General features: G+C 41.0%; 1 protein-coding gene across 2 annotated transcripts in view; it reads left to right on the top strand.

The window, feature by feature from the left end:
* Positions 1 to 21416, top strand: part of PSD3 (pleckstrin and Sec7 domain containing 3) — a 200946-nt gene that overhangs the window by 152102 nt on the left and 27428 nt on the right. For both annotated transcript variants that reach the window (XM_058168824.1, XM_058168825.1), the window contains 3 exons: positions 5015 to 5208; positions 6860 to 6930; positions 18980 to 19137. In XM_058168824.1, the coding sequence (XP_058024807.1) occupies positions 5015 to 5208; positions 6860 to 6930; positions 18980 to 19137 (423 nt within the window). The remainder of the gene's footprint in view (positions 1 to 5014; positions 5209 to 6859; positions 6931 to 18979; positions 19138 to 21416) is intronic.

Below are 21416 nucleotides of genomic sequence, written 5' to 3'. Positions count from 1 at the left end.
CTGCCCAAGTGATTGTCCCAGTACTTGAAGACTATCAGAGTCTGGATGAAGAGCCTAAGCTCAGACTTAATCAGGACAAGACTGCATAGCTTTCTGTTTCTGGTTCTCCAATTCAGCTGCTCTTCTAGGTTTAGTTCTGAATGGAGTATCACTACCTTAGAGATTGGTGTGTGATTTGAGTGTCCTGGCCTCACATCTTTTGCTTTTATAACAGGTGGTAGCTCTGCCTAGGGGCCTTTTGATCACCAGGTATGTCTAGAACTCCAGTTGTGTGATTCCCTGAACTGGGAATCCCTTCTCACAGTCCCTCATATCTTAATCACTTCATATGTGGACTACTGTGATGTACTTTACATAGGGCAGCCCTCGATGACCACTTGGAAGTTGCAGCTGGCACAGAATATGGCAATGCAGGCAGTTATGGGTGCACCTCAGTAGGTCATGTAACAATTCTGCTACATGAACTGCACTGGTTATCAATGAACTGGGTGCAACTCAAGATGTTGGTTGTAATCTATGAAGCTGTTCTTGGCTTAAGGTCTGGTCATGTGACCGATTATCCTTTTCCCATTGTTTCTGCCCATATAGTAAGTATTGGTGGCGTAGGCACATTCCAGGCCTCTTCTTTAAAACAGTGTCTTCTGATGGGACCTAGGCAGCTTGCCTTCTTTGTAGTAGGGCCTGCCCTGCCTTCTGAAACAGCATAGCATCTCCCCAGAGGTTGGAAAGGTCCCTGCCTTGCCATCCTTTAAACTGGTCTTGAAGACTGGGTTCTTTCTGCAGGTGGTCCTTGACTTACGACCACAATTGAGGCCAAAACCCCAACCCAGCAGTTCAGGAGAGGGTAACATTTATTTACAGGTAACCCTCGATTAACAAGCGAAATTGAGCTACAAATTCCCTTTGCTAAGCAAGACGGTTGTTAAGTGAGTTCTGCCCCATTTTACAACCTTTCTTGCCACAGTTGTTAAGGGAATCAATGTAGTTATTATGTTAACACCACAGTTGTAAAGGGAATCTGGCTTTCCTCTTGACTTTGCTTGTCAGAAGGTCGCAAAAGGCAATCACATGACCCTGGAACAACATGAACCAGTTGCCGGGCATCCGAATTTTGATCACATGACCAGTGTGAAAAACAGTTATAAGTCACTTTTTTTGGTGCCATTGTCACTTCAAATGGTCACTAAACAAATGGTTGTAAGTCGAGGAATATCTGTAATATCTATTATCTGCCCTGGAGGGAATTTTATTAACGTTTTAGTTCCTGGGTTTTCACCTTTTTTGGATTTTTTTTACTATAATCGACATTGTTTCAATTTATAAGCTGCCCAGAATCATGACTAATGTAATTTATAAACATAAATAGATATAAATATAGGGTAAGTACAGTTACATTGCTATTTAGATACAGATAACTATTGATCACATAATCCAATTGCCAATATCACCGGATGCTCTTGAGAATATAACATTTCTCTGCTATTGAAATTAGCAGACATACTTTGATGACCCTGCCCCTACTCTATGATTAATCATGGTATCTAAAGTCACTTTTTGTTTCACTGTCTTTTGCCACTAGTTTCTTTCTGATGAAGCTGAGTGACAATTCCAAGATGTTTATTAGTTTATTAAGGAGAAGCATTCTTTGGTTCATCATAACACCATCTAACAGAGCCTCTGCTATTTTTGAACATTGGTGATATTATAAAGTGAGCCAGTTCGGTCTAGTGCAGGGGTGTCAAACTCAAGGCCCGGGTGCCAAATCCGGCCATGGGGTGCTTAGATCTGGCCCACGGGGCTGTCCTGGAAACAGCGAAGGACTGGCCCATGGTGCCTCTGCCAGTGAAAACAGAGCTTGGGAGGGCCGCACGTGGCCCTCCCGAGCTCCGTTTTCGGCAGCAGAGGGTTGCAGGAGGCTGTTGCACCTGAAAACGGAACTCAGGGGCCTGTTTTCACTGATAGAGCACTTGGGCCACCACAGGTGCCCCCGAGTCGACACAAGTGATGTCGGGCTGGCCATGCCCACCCTGGCCACGCCTCCCACGCCCCCCCAAGGACAAACACAACCCTGATGTGGCCCTCAATGAAATCGAGTTTGACACCCTTGGTCTAGTGATTAAGGCGCCAGGCTAGAAACCAGGTGACTGTGAAATCTAGTCCCATTTTAGGCACGAAAGCAAGGTGATGGGGGTCAGTCATTCTCTCTTGGCCCACAGTGTCAGGTTCAGACAAGTCAGTTGATCATTTCTGGGTACAACCAATGTATCAACACTCAGCTGATATTGAGAAAGCAGAAAAGCATTAAGGAGAAGAAAACTGGTAGTGTGTTAGAAATACTTACCTGAATTATCAGAAAAAGGAAAGAAATCAGGAAGCCATTGTAGAATATCCTATGGTGGGACAGAAAACAGGGCATATTATGCTGGATAAGCTAGTAGAAGATGACAAAGGACAGATAACATTTGGTGATCACCTAAATGCATCTTAGTAACAAACTAGCAGGAAAGTGGCTCCTTCCATGATTCACTATTGCTGTTCTACAAAGGAGAACCACAAAAAAGCTATTCTGCCTGCATAGCTTTTCTGTGGTTCTCCTTTGTAGAACAGCAGTAGTGAATAATGGAAAGAGCCACTTTCCTGCTAGTTCAGTATTACTGTAGTTGGCCTGTCAATGAAATTTGTAGGCGCCTTTAGGGGGACTTAAATATCTGGAGATTTCCATGGAAAGCTGTGGAGGAGCCTGAGATTGTACAGGCACACTATATGACACTCATAAAATTACTTGGTTTTGTTCTGCATGTCTATGGAGATTCTCAGCATCCAGGTCATGGTTGTCCCAAAGGTGCTTTTTCAAAAGGTAACTGGACTTCCTTCTTTTTCCTTGAAGGCGTTTCACTTTTCATACAAGAAGCTTTGAAGCTTCTTAGATGAGAAGTGAAATGTCTTCAAAGAAAAACAAAGTCCAGTTGCCTTCTGTTCTGCATAATTTATGGACATCTTAACATCTAAAGAACAAAACTGCCTTTCTTGATTGAGGGCAAGTGGTTTGGGGGGAGAGAAAAAAAATAAGTGTAAGCTGACAGAAGTTGAAGTAAGTAGCTGCTCCTTGGTTTTAGTTTTGAAAGAAAAGTTAAGATGCAGAGGAATTATTGCACGGCAGAGAGTCGATTTAGAACGCTTCCATCTGAGGAGGCTGACAGATAATCTGTATCCGAGGGTACGATCCAAAAATAAAGCAGAGACCAGTTCCATTAATTCATGCCTGGACTGTGACAGATTTTAGCAGAGAGGAAAGGAGAAAATGCCCGCCTTGCTTTGTACTGCTGCATCAAAGCTGCATGCGGTGGTAGCAGTGCGCATGGGATAGTGGGATAGGGTGCGCAGACGGGGTCATAGTTCAGAGGCAAAACAAATGTACAATTTCCCCATTTCAATCCGTAGCACATTCTTTCACCTTGGAGCCACTGGTTGTATAAGGATTGTAGTATACTGGATTGTGGGATCTAGCTGGATGCTAAATTCTGGGATCTAGTATGCTAAATACTTGGATTGCAGTCTCCGTAAATATGCCTTGGAGAACCTTATTCTATCATCTGCGGTTGATTACAGGTTCATGAGTAAAAGGGCTGAGGAAATATCTAGTTGCTTTTTTCATTGAATTAAACAGTAAGGGCTTAATAGATTCTAGTATATGCAGGACATATGGAGCAAAATGGAGCAACAGCCAAACTTTGAATCAGAGGAAGTTGCCTTCCAAGAAATAGTGAGTAATGATAAATATGAACTAAGGCAGTGGTTCTCAACCTGTGGTCTGTGGACCCTTGGGGGGGGGTGTTACAATGCCATCACAGGGGGTCCATGAAGGCTTGAAGAAATGCTATGATTTAAATCTTGAGTTAAGTTTTGGGGGCCTGTGGCTATGGTCCAGTCCCACAAAAGGTATTTAAAGGAGGGGGAGGGGGAGAGGTTTCCATGGTGAAGAAAAAAAAGTTTGAAAATCAGTGAATTAATTTGTGTAGGAAGCCAGGGAGATGACCTTGGAGAAGGAATTCAAAAGCTTTCAGGTGCAGAAGGAATATCTTATGTTTAGAGAGACAGAAGAGTATTATAAAGTCTCAGACATAAAATCCCCTGGAGTTCAAGGAGGAAGGAGGGGGAGAGAGATGGATGGACTTGCAAGGTTCTGATACTAAGGCCTATCTCAATGAAATATAGTTAAGAGTCCTGCGGAGTCTCTTTTCTGATCTGGTCTAGGTTGAAGGGCTGACAATTTCCTTGTTACTGACTATAAGAGAAAAAGGACAATAGGAAAGGCTGAAGGACTCCAGGGTACAATAGGGACAGTAGGTCAGAACAGTTTATCCACTGGGCAGGATGGCAATTTTCCGTACATTGAAGCTCCAGGGCTCAATTACAAGAGTCTTTGCCAAGTCCTTTTGAACTTTGATCAATGATGTCCAGCTGTTGCAAGCTGCTCTTGCCAGAAAATCAGGAACTGCAAGGTCCTCATCCCACCCCCTGTAATTTAACATATAAAACTCTTGAAATGGCACATTAAAATACACAAATAAAATACACAACTCATACTCATATATATGCTTATATATTGTATAATTATTTCATGCTTATACATACTGTGTGACAAAATAAATAAATAAATAAATAAACAAAGCCTCAACCCGAACCCCCTTGTTGCTGAAGGTCATTCCACCAAGTCTTGAAATGAGGATGGCATAGACCAAGTTCTCCATCCCGATTCCTCTCCCCAAAGATACATCTAAACCGTCCCACTGAAACTAATGAGATTTCTTGCGGTTTAATATAAGATATGCACGAAATGTCGCTACTCATTTTAGAACCACTGGTCCCCCTTCTAGCATGAAATCAATCTTTCCAGCTACTCCGTAAATAAAGGCATATGATCATAACCAAAATATGTACCTTTGCTTAATCTGATTAGTAAAATAAAACATGCACCGGTGAAATGTGAAGTTTGTGTTTGAATTTGCTTTAGAGATGAGGAGGAGAAGAAAAAATCCCCTTCTGATGGCACTGATGAGAAGGATAATGGAAACCAGTCCAAGTCTGTCAGTCGCATCGGCAATTCCAATAACCCCTTCCTGGATATTCCGCATGATCCCAATGCTGCTGTGTACAAGACCGGATTCCTGGCACGTAAAATCCATGCTGATATGGATGGAAAGAAGAGTGAGTGTCTTTCAGAGGGAGCTGTTCTTTCAAGAAAAAGAGATAACCGAGGGAGGGAGGGAGGGAAGTGGTAAATACAGAAACTTGAATATGCACAATTGTGTCTGCCTCTGTGTATTTGCCACTGGGAATGTAAATAAAAAGTGCTACTAGAAGAGTAATTGGGAATCTGGCAGCCCAGAAGGAAAAGCGGAGATAATGCCTTGTGCAAGTATTTCGGAAGGTTAAGGACAGAAAAAGCTCCAGCAACACATCTGAGAATTGCTCCAGGAGATGGAGGGGGAATCAGCACACAGCAGAGGTGGGTTTCAGCAGGTTCTGACCAGTTCTGGAGAACCGGTAGCAGAAATTTTGAGTGTTTTGGAGAACCAGTAGTAAAAATTCTGACTGGCCCCACCCCCATCTATTTTCTGCCTCCCAAGTCCCAGCTGATTGGGAAGAAATGGGGATTTTGCAGTATCCTTCCCCTGGAGTGGGGTGGGAATGGAGATTTTACAGTATCCTTCCCCTGCCACATCCACCAAGCCACGTCAACCAAGCCATGCCACACCCGCCAAGCCACACCCATGGAACCAATAGTAAAAAAATTTGAAACCCACCACAGGCACACAGCTGCAATGATCTTCCTCTTTACTAGGCTTCAGCTATTCCCTTCCACTCATTTCACTTGCCACAGATACGCGGGAAGACTTCTCTGTGACAGAGCTCAAAGGATGAGATTGCTCTCCTGCTTAGCCTCTTCTTAGTTCAAGCCCGGAAGAGCCAGTTTGGTGTAGTGGTCAAGGCAGCCATCCCCAACCTCTCTGGTTTGGTGGAGCGATGCGGTGGAGGAAGGAGGAGAGGGGATGGTTTCTTGAGAGCGGTAGGCGCACGCCCTTGCATGCGCAAGTGGAACTGCATGTGCGGCCTGGTTCTGAATGGGCCGCCGCTGAGTACCAGCCCATAGCCTGGGGGTTTGGGATCCCTGATTTAAGGCATTAAGCTCGAAACCAGGAGGAATTCTAGTTCCTCTCCTTAGGCACAAAGCCAGCTGAGTGACCTTAGCCACCCTTCCCTCTCAGTCTTAGGAAGGAGACAATGGCAAACCACTTCTGAACTCTTGCTGAGAAAACTGGGACTAGACCAAGAGCAATCCCCCCCCCCAAAAAAAACCCTCCTAAGTCCTGAAATAGGCTGAAAAGCTTTCCCATTGCTTTATTTTTTACGTGTTTCTGTTCACTGCAACCACTTTTGTAGCAGGTAGCTCCAATGAATACAGTGCTGGTAAATATAGGAAAAAAAAGCCTGGGGGAGAGAATATTAAGATTTTTTCTTTCTGGAAGGGACAGATATCGAATCCCTATTAAGCACTGCTGCTTCTTTGGACTACCCTTCTCCTGCAATACTTTTTTAAAAAAAATCAGTTTAGTATGATTTTTAAATAATATTTTCTTGCTTTTTTTCTACACTTTTGGCTTCCACTTTTTTTAATCTCTTTTTTTCACTAAATTTTAGTTTCTACTAGTTTTTTTTTTATTATCAAAACTAGTTGTTAGAAGAAAAGGGAGGCTGAGAAAGGCTTCCCAACCAAAAGAGCATATTATTTATGTAAGACCTACTATATTTTAAACACAATTTGTTTATTTTTTGTGTGTTTGTGTTGCTTCCCTAGCTCCACGAGGAAAAAGAGGATGGAAAACCTTTTATGCTGTCCTTAAAGGAACTGTGCTTTATTTGCAGAAGGTAAAACTTTGTTTCTTTCAACTTTTCTTGGTTAAAAAGCAGAAGCCTTGTTGTTTGTCTTTCTTAGAATTGCTTTGTTGAGTAATGAACTCACCATGCCCACAAGATAACTATGGACAGTATAATCTATCTGAGGAACCGTCTCATGGTTCTAGCCTACTAGATTAGCTACTATGCTTGTTCTAGCAGAAGTGGCCTACTTTGGATCCCATCTGTCAAAGAATTTTGGCTGGCGGGGTTCAGGGGAAAAGCTTTTTCTGCTGTGGCCCCAGCTTTCTGGAATATTCTCCCACTGAAGATGTGGTCTGCCCCCATACTACTGACCTTCTGGAAGAACCTGAAAACTTTACTCTTGCAATTGATCTGGGGTCACAATCAGGGTGTGCTATTTTGGGGATGGCTGATGGGGTAGAGACAAGATCCCCACCTCCAGGCCATCCATTATCTTGGATTTTAGGTTTCCTGTTTAATTTTCTAATTTTATTTGTAATACCTTTTTACTTTTTATCATATTGTAAACCATACAGAGTTGCTGTATCGTGAGACGGGCAGGATAAAAATGTAATAAATAAATAAATAAATCTGTATGCTTACTGAATTTCAAGAGCATGCATAATTTGGATTTTCCCCCTTTGTACAGCCGAAGCAGAATACATTTCTTCTTCCAAATTTAGGAGTTATATATTCTGTCATCATACTGGAGAAATGTGCAGTTTTTTCATAGGAGTTCCAAAATCTTACAAAAGCAGAGTTAGTGGAAGTCACAATCTTCTGTTGCTTCCTTGAAACACTCATACTATACTATATATTTCTCTACTGAGGTGATGTTGTGTAGTGAACTATCCCTTATCTACTTGTGGATTGGTTGATCTTAATAAGGTTACATTGATTGTATGTGTTCTGCATCTTGTGTTCCTTAAGATCACTACAGGAATAATCACCAAATAGACTTTTCCAAGCTTTATCCTTCCATGTTATTTATTAAGGCAGCAGCTGTAAACAGTTGAATGGGTAGTTTGATGTCCTTCAGATATTTTGTGTTACCATTAACAATACGGTCTAGAAATGATTAGAGTTAGTTTAAATTGTCAGAAGACTGACTTCTTTACGTATTTCCATGGAAATCAGCCTTATAAGGATGACATAGCCTTCCTGATCATCTTCTCATAGGAAGTTTAACAGATTAACAGAGTTGGAAAAGACCTTGTAGGCAGGGGTGAAATCTAAAAATTTTCCCTACTGGTTCTGTGGGCATGGCTTAATTGGTGGGCATGGCTTGGTGGTCAGATGACTGGGTAGGCATGACCAATAACAATAAATAATAAAAATAATAAACAAAGTATACAAAACAATAAGAGGTACCAAAAACCAACTTTCAAACTTTACACACACACAACACAATACAACTGACTCACACACAATGTAAAAGCAGCTGCACTTCATCCAAAATGGCCCCTGCAACAAGCAGGAACCTCACACTTTCACACTTTACACACACACAACACAACTCACACACACATACACAAAATGCCACATACAGCTTTGTGAGATTTTGTGTGTTTGTGTAGTTAGAGTGAAACACTACAGAAACACACCAAATCTCAGAAAGCTGCACAAATATTTTATTTTATTATTTTATTTTATTAATATTTTTTAGATCAGGGGTCTCCACCTTTAGTAACTTTAAGGTTTGTGGACTTCATCTCCCAGAGTTCCTCAGGCAGATTGAGTTGCTCACCCAGGAGATGGATTTTAGGCAGCCAGATTCAGTTGCTAGCTGATGCAACTGATTACAGTAGCTGAAATAAAGCATGGCTTTGCCAGCCTGAAAGGAGCAGTAATTAGGTAAGTGGGGAGGGGGATTGGGTGGGTATGGGTGGGGGCTGTTGTAAGGTTGTTAAAAATGATTTTAAAAGCCTGTGATGATCAGGCAACGCATCTGGGATCACCAGAGAAAAAAAAGATTTTAAAAGGCTCCCAGCTGAAGTTGCCTCATCGCAGCCCAGAACCTCTTAAAAGGAGGTTTTCTACAAGCTCTTCAGCTGAAGAGCTTGTAGAAAACATGTTTTTTAAAGGTTCTGGTGATGAGGAACTCAGCTGGGATTTAAAATTACAGCAGTTAAACTGGAATAAATCTGAGAAAATATTCTGTTTGTATGTATGTGCATATATAAAGATAGATTATGGTTGAAAATAAAAAATAGTTTTATGAACAAATGCCAAATATTTCAGTCCTGAAGAAAATGTATAAAAACTAATATAGAGACTGAAGTATATAGAAAATATCTTTTCACTTTAGAAGATAATTTACTTGGACTTCAGTAAAGCATTTGATAAAGTAGACCATAACCTACTACTAGATAAAGTAGAAAAATGTGGGTTAGACAGCATCACCACCAGATGGATTCGTAACTGGCTGACCAACCACACTCAACGTGTAGTCCTCAACGGAACTACATCCACATGGAGGGAAGTATGCAGTGGAGTACCCCAAGGCTCTGTTTTAGGCCCAGTACTCTTCAACATCTTCATCAATGACTTGGACGAGGGGATAGATGGGGAACTCATCAAATTTGCAGATGACACCAAGCTGTCAGGAATAGCCAACACTCCAAAAGATAGGCTTAAGATACAGAAGGATCTTGACAGGCTTGGGCACTATCTAACAAAATGAAAAAAGTAAGGTTCTACATTTAGGCAAGAAAAACAAAATGCACAGGTACAGTATATGTGGTACCTTGCTCAATAGTAGTAATTATGAAAGGGATCTTAGACTCCTAGTGGACAACCATTTAAATATGAGCCAGCAGTGTATAGCAGCTGCCAAAAAAGCCAACACAGTTCTAGGTTGCATAAACAGAGGGATAGAACCAAGATCACGTGAAGTGTTAATATCACTTTATAATGCCTTGGTAAGGCCACACTTGGAATACTGCATCCAGTTTTGGTCACCACAATGTAAAAAGGATGTTGAGACTGTTGAGTGCAGAGAAAAGCAACAAAGATGATTAGGGGACTGGAGGCTAAAACATAAGAAGAATGGTTGCAGGAACTGGGTATATCTAGTTTAATGAAAAGAAGGACTAGGGGAGACATGATAACAGTGTTTCAATATCTCAGGGGCTGCCACAAAGAAAAACGAATCAAGTTATTCTCCAAAACACCTGAGGGTAGGACAAGAAGCAATGGGTGGAAAGAAATCAAGGAGAGAAGCAACTTAGCGCTAAAGAGAAATTTCCTGACAGAACAATTAATCAATGGAACAACTTGCCTTCAGAAATTGTGAATGCTCCAACACTGGAAATTTTTAAGGAGATGTTGGATAACCATTTGTCTGAAGTGTTGTAGGGTTTTCTGCCTAAGCAGGGGGTTGGACTAGAAGACCTCCAAGGTCCTTTCCAACTCTGTTATTCTATAATCCTAGTTGTGCTTATAATTAAAAATGACCAGATGGTATTAATCTTTCCCTTAGCTTTTTTATTCCAGTATTCACAGTGATGACATCCTTCTTTTAAGAGACAGGGAGTGTGGGCTATGAGTTATGTTGCTGATGTTATGTCTAATTCCAAAGTCAAACATTGCAAAAGCTGTTTTTCAAATGCTGCAGGTTTTTAAAAAAAAACCAACACAGTATTTTTTTGCTGTTAAAACTTGATTTATTTTTAACAGAGCTCTTTAAGGACATGTGAAACTTTGAAAAAATAATCACCTAGAATTTTAAAATGTGCAAGATTTTTGTCATGATTCCTCAATTGTTATTTGACTTCTTTATTCTTCTTGAAAAATAGCTACATTTTATAATTGCTTGCTTTTATTTTTATATCAATGGTAATCTATCTTTAAGGTAGGGTTTCCAGCCATGGACAACGAGCTAGGAAACAGCTTTCCCAAGTATTTATGCTTCCTGTTTTAGACAATATGGAGAATGGTAGAATCTGCCATTATGTTTCTCCTCCCAGTAACAGAAGCATAGCTAGCTATAGATTTCTTTGGTAATAATGTAGAAAAATCTCTCGTTAGCAAACTTATCTAGCTACAATTCTGTTTATAGTGTAATGTATCAACAAGAAGGTCCCTTCCAACTCTGTTACTGTTACTGTATACGAAGAATATTGCTTTGTCCTGAATTTGTCCTGTGACCTTGGTTCTACTTACTTCGTGATAATATCTAGTGCTCTCCCCTTAGAGGTTAAAGTTAAAAGATTATTAATTGTAGTATCATGAAAAATAATGATTCTAATATGCCCCTTTTCCTGGAAAAAAAAATATTGCTGAAAAAAAAAATGCATTGAAGGAAGGGATACAAAATGGTCTTCAAAGGCCACGTTGAATGTCACAAAGATAGCTTTTAAATTCATTTTACCTGGGGGAAAAAATCAGAAAATGGAGGAGAAGCTAGAAAAAGAGAAGATGCTTATGACTGGTCATCAGAAATATTTTTAAATCACACCGAAAAGAGAGAGAGAGATGGTTTAAGTGAAGCCAGCAGTTAACATGAAGCAAACGTTTGTGTGAACCAACCTAAAAATGGGGGAATTGAGAAATGGAAAGGCTCTTAAATGGGGAAATTAAATACAATTTATTATTGTGCACTAGATTCTGCAACCAACTTGTGAGATAAGGAATGGCTTGGTCCCTTGCTTGTTGGAACATACTCTCTGTCTTCCTTCCATTTTTCAATTCTAGAAATTTAAACTATTTGCCCAGCATTCCTTCACTAGTGATCTAGGAAACTAATAGAAGTGGCATTGATTCTTCATGATTGGAACCTTAATGATTGGAAATATCGAAAAATGAATGGGAAGGATAGAAGTAAACCATGGCATCCTATTTAGGTTATATTGAGTAGAGCAGGTGTATGTTCAGAGTGATATTAGTGAGGATGTGCTTGGGAATATTAGTATTCCTTGTAAAAACTAATTCCATTGATCTAAGTTAGAGTCCCCCAAAATGGTCAGTGTTGACCCCCAAAAGTCAATGGGACTATTAAAAAAATGATAAATGATTGGAGGTCAATATATTACGGAAAGTTGATTGGGATCGATTAATCTTTGAGATTTCTGTCTCCAGACCAATCCCTAATCCTGAAGATGAAGTAGCTAGTGCTAGTGACAGTATTACTCAGGGTTGGTTGGCTAGCAAACCTTGAATTATCTCATTTATAGCACTATTTAGTTATAGTAATATTTATAAGTGTTTTCATATAATGTTTCTGGCTTGATAAATATGAAATTTCATGAAGGGGTCAATGAGCTGAAGAGCTTTGGGACCACTGCTTTTTTAAGTGAAAAACCACACCATTAAATTGCCATGCAATAAAGTTTGTGGAAAGCTGTGTCTGAGAGACAAGTTTGGAACTTTTCAGCATGTCAGATTTTTCTGACCTAAAGTTTTCAGCTAGCCAGTTAGCTCAAATGATACTTGATGCTAGACGTTTTTATACAGCATAATCTGGAGAATACACCAGTCCTCATTCCTGTTTACCACCTTATACTGTACGTGATCAATCTGAAATCTTCTTTGTAGGAGAGTTAATATGTTACAGATCTGTAATTAATGGTCCCTGAGTTTCAGTGCTGAACCAATTAAATATTTAGGACTCCATTTATTCTGTTCGATAATGAAGGTTAATATTAAGGGTACAATGGGACAAAATCAGATTTAAAATTAATCTTGGCCTACACGTTGTGCACACGTTGAAAGAACTACTAAAACTTATTCATCTTAACTATTCCGTTGTTATTCTGTTCTGTTGTTTTAATTCTTTGTTTAAAAACATTATATGGAATTTCATAGATAAGGTTAGGAGTTGCCAAACATGTAGTGTTACTGGTGAAATCTAATGTCTGCTACGTTTGTCTTTTTGATATCTTTTTGATATCAAAATATATACCTGCATATACATATTACACGTACACACATACACACAAACACACAAGTCAATATACCAGATGCTTTAGAGAATACTTGTGCCCTTTGAACCACATGCATTCACTATATTTTGAGAAAATAATGGCTTTACTTATTGAAACTTAACCTTATTGCTTTATAATTAGGGCTTTCAAGATTACCTGAAGTGTAGTGTAAATTTATTCACATTTAGTTGAATTCTGCTGCCAAAATCAAAGATCTACTTGGGAAAAGTGAGGTTGGGCAAATGATATTACTTTATCCTAATGAATTCTTTAGGAAAAATGCAAATCTTTTTTTTCCTTTTACAGGTTTTTCTTATTTCTTGTAATTTTGTAAATTTATTGAATACCTAGATTTTTTTTCCCCTAGGTTGATGGTTCATGGCCCCTATGGCTTCCTCCCACCCTCATACGGAGGAGCATTAAGTATGATGATCATCTTAGTAACTACTATTTATATTTGAGTAGAGCCAATGCAAATGGCTACAAATTTAGCAAATCTTAGTAAAAACAGTACCCTCCAGCATGTGAAACCTGTATTCAGTATTATTTAGTGCAGATGCTCTGTTGGCATCTTCTCGTCTGTGCAGTCTATTTCACTTTATATGGGAAGAGAAAATAAAAAGAAAACTACTGAAAAAAATTGGCAAAAATCACGCTGAGTGCCTCAGTGGCAGTCTTAAACTATTTAAATTGGCTTGCAAAATGCTATGAAATATGGTATGTATAAAAATAGTTAAAAAGCCAATAATTTATTACTTCGCTCATGAATGCCTCTGGGCTCAGGTTCATTCTCTCTTCTTAGCAAGATGAAATGTAATAAAAACAAACAAACAGTAGTGGACTTCGTAGTGAGAGTAAACAGTTTTGAATTCTTGAGATAGTAGTTTCCCCCCAAAAAAACAGCTTGGTACCTTCCAGATGTGTTGGATTATAAGAGCCATTGGTTGCACAGATTGATGATAATGGGACTTCGAGTTCCACACAGTTTGAGGGTATCTAATCTGTCTAAAGAGGGACGCAGTGGCTCAGGGGCTTGGATGTTGAGCTTGTCGATCGAAAGGTCGGCAGCTCAGCGGTTCGAATCCCTAGTGCTGCCATGTAACGGGGTGAGCTCCCGTTACTTGTCCCAGCTTCTGCCAACCTAGCAGTTTCAAAAGCACATAAAAAATGCAAGTAGAAAAAATAGGGACCACCTTGGTGGGAAGGTAACAGCGTTCCATGCGCCTTTGGCATTGAGTCATGCCGGCCACATGACCACGGAGAAGTCTTCGGACAGCGCTGGCTCTTCGGCTTTGAAATGGAGATGAGCACCGCCCCCTAGAGTCAGGAACGACTAGAACGCATGTGCGAGGGGAACCTTTACCTTTTTAATCTGTCTAAGTCAACATTTTTCAGTCTTGGCAACTTTAAGATGGGTGGGCTTTGCCCCCCAAAATTCCCCAGCCAGCATGTAGTTAGTCGATACTACATGTCCAAGTTGCTAGGGTTGAAAAAGACTGATCTAGATAATGGTCCAGAGATCAGATGAGTGATATATTTCTGTAACGTGCTTTGTCCTTTTTATGACACATTCTTATATAGAGACAGGTAGAACTTGGGAGGAGGATGTACCAAATCCATAAAAGTGCTGAAACATTACAGTGTGGGTGAGCTCAATTTTTTTAGAAATTGGAATTGATGTTCAGATCCAGCCAAATGAAACTGCAGGCAAATGTACTGTCACCCTTTGATTAAAAGTTGATGGAATTTTATAGCTTCAGGCCCAGGATTCAACTCTAGAGGCAATACCTACACAGAATAAGAGGGGGGGGGAGAGAAGAGAGGGAGAGAGAAAGAGAGAAGAGAGAGAGGGAGGGAGGGAGAGAGAGACAGAGACAGACAGACTGACTGACTGACTGACTGACTGACTTTCCAAAGGGATGCTCAAATAGTAATGTTGCAACTCAGTGTCGCAAAATGCCCATAATTATACTTGGGTTTGGTAGATGAAACGTGCTTTGCAGGAATTTCTGGCAAAAGTGCAAAAAAAAAAAAAAATGCAGGGAGCAAAATTTTGATGCTTTTCTCAACTGTGCTCCATGCTGACATCTATTCTGTAGTATCCTCTGGCAATGCTTGGAAATGGAGCCTGTGTCTTCATTTCAATGTTCCTGCCCTCCAGTCTGCATTTTGATCACAAGATTTGGCTGAGTAATCCCCGGAATAGGTTTTTACATTACGCCTTGGGTGTCTGAAATATCCTTCGTCTTGCCAAATGTAAGAAAAATGGAGTGATGTCTCTTTTGTCTGCCTGAAAATTTAGAGCAAAATGTTGGCGCTGATACTTGACTGCATTCAAAAGGATTTTTGCTCTGTGCATAAAAGAGACTTTTAACCATGAATACATTTTCTGGTGGTGGTGGTGGTGTTTTTTAAACATAATCAGATGCCTTCTTGCTTTGAAATTGTCCCCCTGCATTCCATAAAAATTCAAGATAAATGTGTACAGAATTTCTAAGGCTTGTTCAGCAAAATCTTAGGCACTAGTCGCAATTCAGAAACTGTGATAGAGCCGTGATGGCGAACCTATGGCACGCGTGCCACAGGTGGCATGCCAAGCCATATCTGTGGGCATGTGAGCTTTGCCCTAGGTCAGCTCCAGCGTGCATGCGCACGCCGGCCAGCTGATTTTCAGGCCTTCTGGGCCCACTGGAAGTTGGGAAACGGGCTGTTTCCGGCCTTCCAGAGGGTCTCCGGGGGGGGGAAGGCCATTTTCGCCCTCCCCAGGCTCCAAAAAAGCCTCTGGAGCCTGGGTAGGACGAAAAACGGGCCTACTGGGTCCACCGTGCCATCGCGTGCCAAAAGCAGGGGGAGCGTGGGGGTGTCATGCACGCATGCGCGAGGGCAGGGCACATTGAATTATGGGTGTGGACATGCGCATACACAACTCCCCCACGTTCCCCCCACTCTTGGCACACGACAGCAAAAAAGTTAGTCATCACTGTGATCGAGCTTCTGCGGTTTTATTCTAAGTATGAGAAAGCATTCTTTTCCTAGGAACCAAGTTGCTTTGCTTCCCACCCTAGGAAAGCCAGAACATCCTGGAGCGCTTTACCTTCCCACTGAAGTGGTACCTATTTATCTATTCACATTTGCATGCTTTCAGACTGCTAGGTGGGCAGGAGCTGGAGAGAGGGTGGGAGCTCGCCCCGTCGTGTGGAGCTCAGATCTCGAACATGGGCCCGCCAGCGTTCCCGCTGACAAGCCCAACATCTTAATTACCACACCACTCTAGTACAGGATTTGCTAAAATCCTCAACTGTTCAAAAAGAGTGTCAGTGTTACTGCCATGTGTAGTTTACTTGCAAGTTTTAACTTCCAGATAACTTCAAGATCAGATGTGAAAGTGATAGTTCTCCAGCACTATTCCTGGTTCTGTAAAAGAGGCATGAAAAGGCTTAGGATCAAAGAAAGTTATACCTTTCACATTTATTTTTCCTTCTGTACAGTGGCTAAAAGCGCACTGTCCTCAGTTGGGTTGGCTCCATTTCTGACTTGCCCCGTAACTACTAATGGGCACCACACTACCTGGATGATACATTTACTTGATTTTGTAGGCTTATTTCCAGCCCTTTTAAAAGCATTTCTCCCATTTGCTTTGACTTCTAATTTGCCGCCTTCTCTAGATATTTAGCACATTATTCAAATTCATCGCTGATGCCTGGGGGGAATTTTTATTTATCTGGTTACAGATTTTGACAGTGGACTGTTCTACATGAATTTGCCATGGATCAATGCTGTGTTGAAATGGATTTAATCAACAGCTGACCTGTAACAATTACACTGAAGTCTTTAATTAATTAGACTGGCTGCTACTGGAAGTATTTTCATATATCAGTGCTGATTTGGGATTCTGCTGCACATTTTCTATGCCATTTCCTAGCGTGGGGTTTTGTTTTTGGTTTTTTTTGCTCGAAGTTCTCCATGACATTTCATCTTAATGGTCTTTTTGTAATTGAAGATGTCAGCTGTACAGAACATTTGCCACTTAGATATAAGGGAGAAAAATCGCCATGGCAAAATGAGGGGGATGCTGGCTTTGTATTTACACAATAGACCTATGCTAGGTGTTTCTAGGATATTTCTTATAACTCATCTGAAGGTTTTGGAAGTGGGAGTATATCAGCTGATATATCAGCTATAGTGGTTAAATGTTGGTTAATGTCATTCAGCCACAGAAAATGATTGGCTGAATGTACTCCTACCTTTGGAAAAATTGGGAAAAATAGGTATCTCACTTTGAGCACCCAGAAGAATGGTTGGAAGGAAGGGAAGGGAAGGGAAGGGAAGGGAAGGAAAGGAAAGGAAAGGAAAGGAAAGGAAAGGAAAGGAAAGGAAAGTTTTCTAAGAATCGGTTGTACTGAACTCAGAGAATCTTATTTCTGAGTAGACATATGCTGAATTGGCTTTCTGGTCCATGAAGTGTCAACGTCCGAGACAGCGCACCATTCCAAGTTGACACGATGCGCCGTTTTGGAGTCGCCACCCACACGCAGGGGTGTGTGTGCATTGGGTGCACAGATGGGTGTTGGGTGATGGGATTCACACTGGGAGATGAGCCAGGAAGGCAAGCCAGCTGCGGTCGGTTCAGAAGCCATTCTTCTGACCTAGGCTTCCTGAGAAAGCATAACTCACAATCTTGGTCCCAAAAAAACTCTTTTATTGAGACAGCTGTGAATTATGGTCATTCACAGCCCATAATTATTCACAAACAGTCTGTGAAGATTCCGACAGATGTCTGCTCGAGTTGACACAGTCTTTCAGGGTAATGTTGCTAAGCACCCACCTTTAAACCCTGCCAGAGACCTAATTGCCAATTAGTTTTGCGAGGTCAAACGGAGCACAGAGTCAAATGAACTTCTCAGAGCTTGAATTGATTATATGAACTAATTGCTTCCTGCAAAGGCTCACATCCATTTGCTCCTCTTTTATGTATTATGGGAGGAACCAATCATCTCCAAGCCTTACTCCCGAGTCACCCTTTATTTTCTTAATTGTTCTTGCCTTCTGGCAGCTCTGCGCATGCGCATGCACACACTGGGAACAGGTTCACACTGTTCTTCTGGCTCTCTGATGTCAGATTCTGGAGGTAGCACATAACTACCAGATGGCCCTGGCCCCCTCTCCGCCTCCGATGCAGAGCCCTCATCCGAGCCTTCCCCTGACTCCAGGACTAGTCCATGTTCCTCCCCAGCCCTCCTCACTGTCTGAATCTGCTGCCAGCTCTGCTGGCTGCTGGCGGGCCACAACAGCCATCGAGGCTTGAAGAGTACTTGCTGGAACCAGCCAGGGAGCAACTGGGAACAGGAAGATGGGACGTGATGAGTCCGTATAGCCAGCTGGCTAACAGAAGCCAGTAATGCTGGCTAGAAACTCTTTTACTTGTATTGTTCACCACGTGCCAAGCTGAGACTCCAGTAAAGAGACCCGATATATATATATATTTCTTTCCAATTTGTACATTTATTGGAACCAATGAGGTCTGGTGGTTAAGGCAGTGGAAAAGAAGTGAAGAGATCTGAGTTCTAAATCCACCCTCAACCATTGAAACTCATTGAGTGACTCTGCCAGTTGCTCTTGATCAACCCAACCTACCTCGCAAGGTTGCTGTTGCAGGGAGAAATAGGAAGAAGCACTATATACGCTGTCTTAATTTCCTATTCAAAAGGAAGGATATAAATCTTAATAAAAATAGCATACATGAAACTTCTCTCAACAGATTTCCATATTAATTTGTAATTTAAAGGAAAGAGTAAACCTTTGTTCACATATCTATCACTTAGATGTACCGATGTTTTGAATCATTTTTTTTCCTCTGCTGAATGTATTCTTCTGTGCACTCCTGTGGGTATATTAGGCTTTCCACTTTGGATATGTTTAATAAGAGTGAATTGGATAATTTCATATTGTAAGATACTTTCTCACCAATCCCTCATTTGCAGTAAACATGTATAAGATTGTAACAACATGCTCTTGCCTTTGTCACTTCTGGTGGTTGTTTACAAAGCAGTTTGATTTCTTGCCTGCTGTTTGATTGCAGCCAGGGGTTAAAAAAACATGCCAAAAAAATAAACTTGCCCTTTTAATTTTTGCAGGATGAATACAAACCAGAGAAGGCTTTATCAGAGGACGACCTTAAGAATGCCGTCAGCGTGCACCATGCGCTAGCATCAAAGGCGACCGACTACGAGAAGAAGCCAAATGTCCTGAAACTGAAGACAGCTGACTGGAGAGTGTTGCTTTTTCAAGCTCAGTAGGTTCCAGTTTGGTTGCTTGCGCGGTGTGGTTCATGAAAAAAAAAAATCTTAGGAACTTTGGGCACCTCTCCAAAGACTTGTTTCAAGTTTGTTTTTTCCTTTTCCTTTTTTTCAAACTATATTTTCCAGTTCTGAGTATAAATTATAACAAAAGGACTGCAGGCTCCATAAGTAAATACTGAAACTATTAGTGGTCCATCCTTTGCCTATAAAACGGTGTGCAGCTTCATAGACATTTCCATTACCAATCAGGTGGTCTATGACTATTCGGCCTTGCTAACTCACCACCCCCAACTCACCACGGCCAATTTAGCTACAGTCAACTCGCCACAAGACAATTCACTGTGTGACAAGAGTTAACACTAATATCAAACAAACAGTGGAATAGAATAATTAAAGAAAGGATGAAAAAGGAGGGACAGAATAAAATGTAAATGTCAAAAATTAAAATTATTTTTAATTTATTTTAAATAATTAAATTGAATTGTTGGATTGTCCTGTGGCATGTTGTCCTGCGGTGAGTTGTCCATGGCGAGTTGTCCGTGGCCAGTTGGCTGCAGCAAGTTGTGCCATTCCAAATCAGGCAATTCAAGTAGAAGAATTATTCAGTAGTTGCAATGCTGTCTTGGCCTTAAATCTGTAGTGCAGGTCTGCTATAATGTATACAGGGGTGAGGAAGAAAAAGCACACCTTAGCATATGTGGTAATCTATAACATGCAGCTTTTAAGCCTACCTTAACAATCAAAGTTAAGGTCAGGACATGCTGCTCAAAGTAATAGCTTAAAAAAATGAATCCTTTTAGTCATTTAAACTTTAGAGGAAAAAAGCTACAAAGGAGACATGCACGTGACTTTTGTAACTGCTGCAATGCAGATAATTTTTCTATTGTGTAGAGCCAGAGTTTAGAAGCGATAGGGGTGTGTTTTGCAGATCACTGAAATGCATCAAAACATTTGGGGAAGGCTGATCTAGACCCTTATCCACCTTACTAGTGAAAAATCTAGAAATGTAAATAATAAGATTAAAATTAAATTTGGGGTTGGGGTTGGAGTTAATTATAAAATTCATATTGTTGTAATGGTTACTTCTGGTTGGAAAGAAGAAAGGGAATGGTAATGTCCCTAGATCTCTTAAGTGGACTTTAGAGAGTATTTGTAGTTCAGGGTTGAAATGAGGGGTCCTTGGTGTTTTCTGAGCTTGGTTGTTTTCTTGCAGACTTTTCATTACTCAAACTGTGCACTGATAATGTTACCGTCAGGCCTGGAACCCATACTAGGCCTTAGGGTTCCAGACGCTGCCACATTTTTCCCCTGAGGGGAAGAAGGGGGGTTGAGGGGTATGGTAACATTCTTCAAGCGGTCAAGGTCAGATGGTGTTCACATCTGCAGGAGGAGTGGCGAGAAGGTATTCGAATGAACTGGGAGAAGGTGGGACCATGTGACATGCAAAGGGGTTAGGGGGGTGGGACTCTTGGGGTTTGTATAACTGGGAAAAGAATCCAGAAGTTCAGTTTTGGAATTTCACTCATTGTGTGCCAGTTTCCTCATGCTAGTAAAGAATTCTGAAAGACAACGGCTTCTGAGTTTTTTTTTGTGCAGAAGAGGTTTTTCTGGAACCTTGACAGTTACCTAGTTTGGGTCATGTAATGTCTGCAAGAAAACACCCAAGCTCAGGGAGGACTAAGGACCCCTCATAAATGGAATTTGAAGTCATTAATTAAATTCCTTGTGTGTCCAATCACATTTGGCCAATAAAGAATTCCTTTCTATTCCATTCCATTCCATTCCATTCCACTCCACTCTACTCTACTTAATTCTAATTCTACCCTACCTTACCCTACCCTATCAGAAGCCTAGGTTTGGGGACATGAGGCATTCAACAAACTGTAGGAATGATTCCAGAAAAGATTCTGTTTGCCACAGTCCCTCACCATACTTCAGAGTGTCTGCAGGGTATGATTAAAAAAAGTCAAATTGGCAGCTGTGATGGTGTGATCAAAATTCTGCCTGAGTACATGAAAAAAGGCAGAGTTTTGATCAGCCCTTGATGGCCACCATCTTGATGTTCTTTAACCATACCCTGCAGACACCTTGCCTCCTTGGTTGACTCAGTCTTAAGTTAAGGTTGTTACTGTCTTCTCAAGCTTAACAGGAAAGCACTCATTACAAGTAATCTGCATTTAACAACTGCCTTTAGTGACCATTCGCCATTGCAGCAGTGACGAAAAAGTAACTCAACAGCCAGTTCTCACATCCATGACCTTTGCAGGTCTGT

This window comes from Ahaetulla prasina, chromosome 2 (genome assembly GCF_028640845.1).
Source record: "Ahaetulla prasina isolate Xishuangbanna chromosome 2, ASM2864084v1, whole genome shotgun sequence".
NCBI classification, from domain to species: domain Eukaryota; kingdom Metazoa; phylum Chordata; class Lepidosauria; order Squamata; family Colubridae; genus Ahaetulla; species Ahaetulla prasina.
Note: the sequence above shows the minus strand (reverse complement) of the source record. Positions and strands in the feature narration are given on the sequence as shown.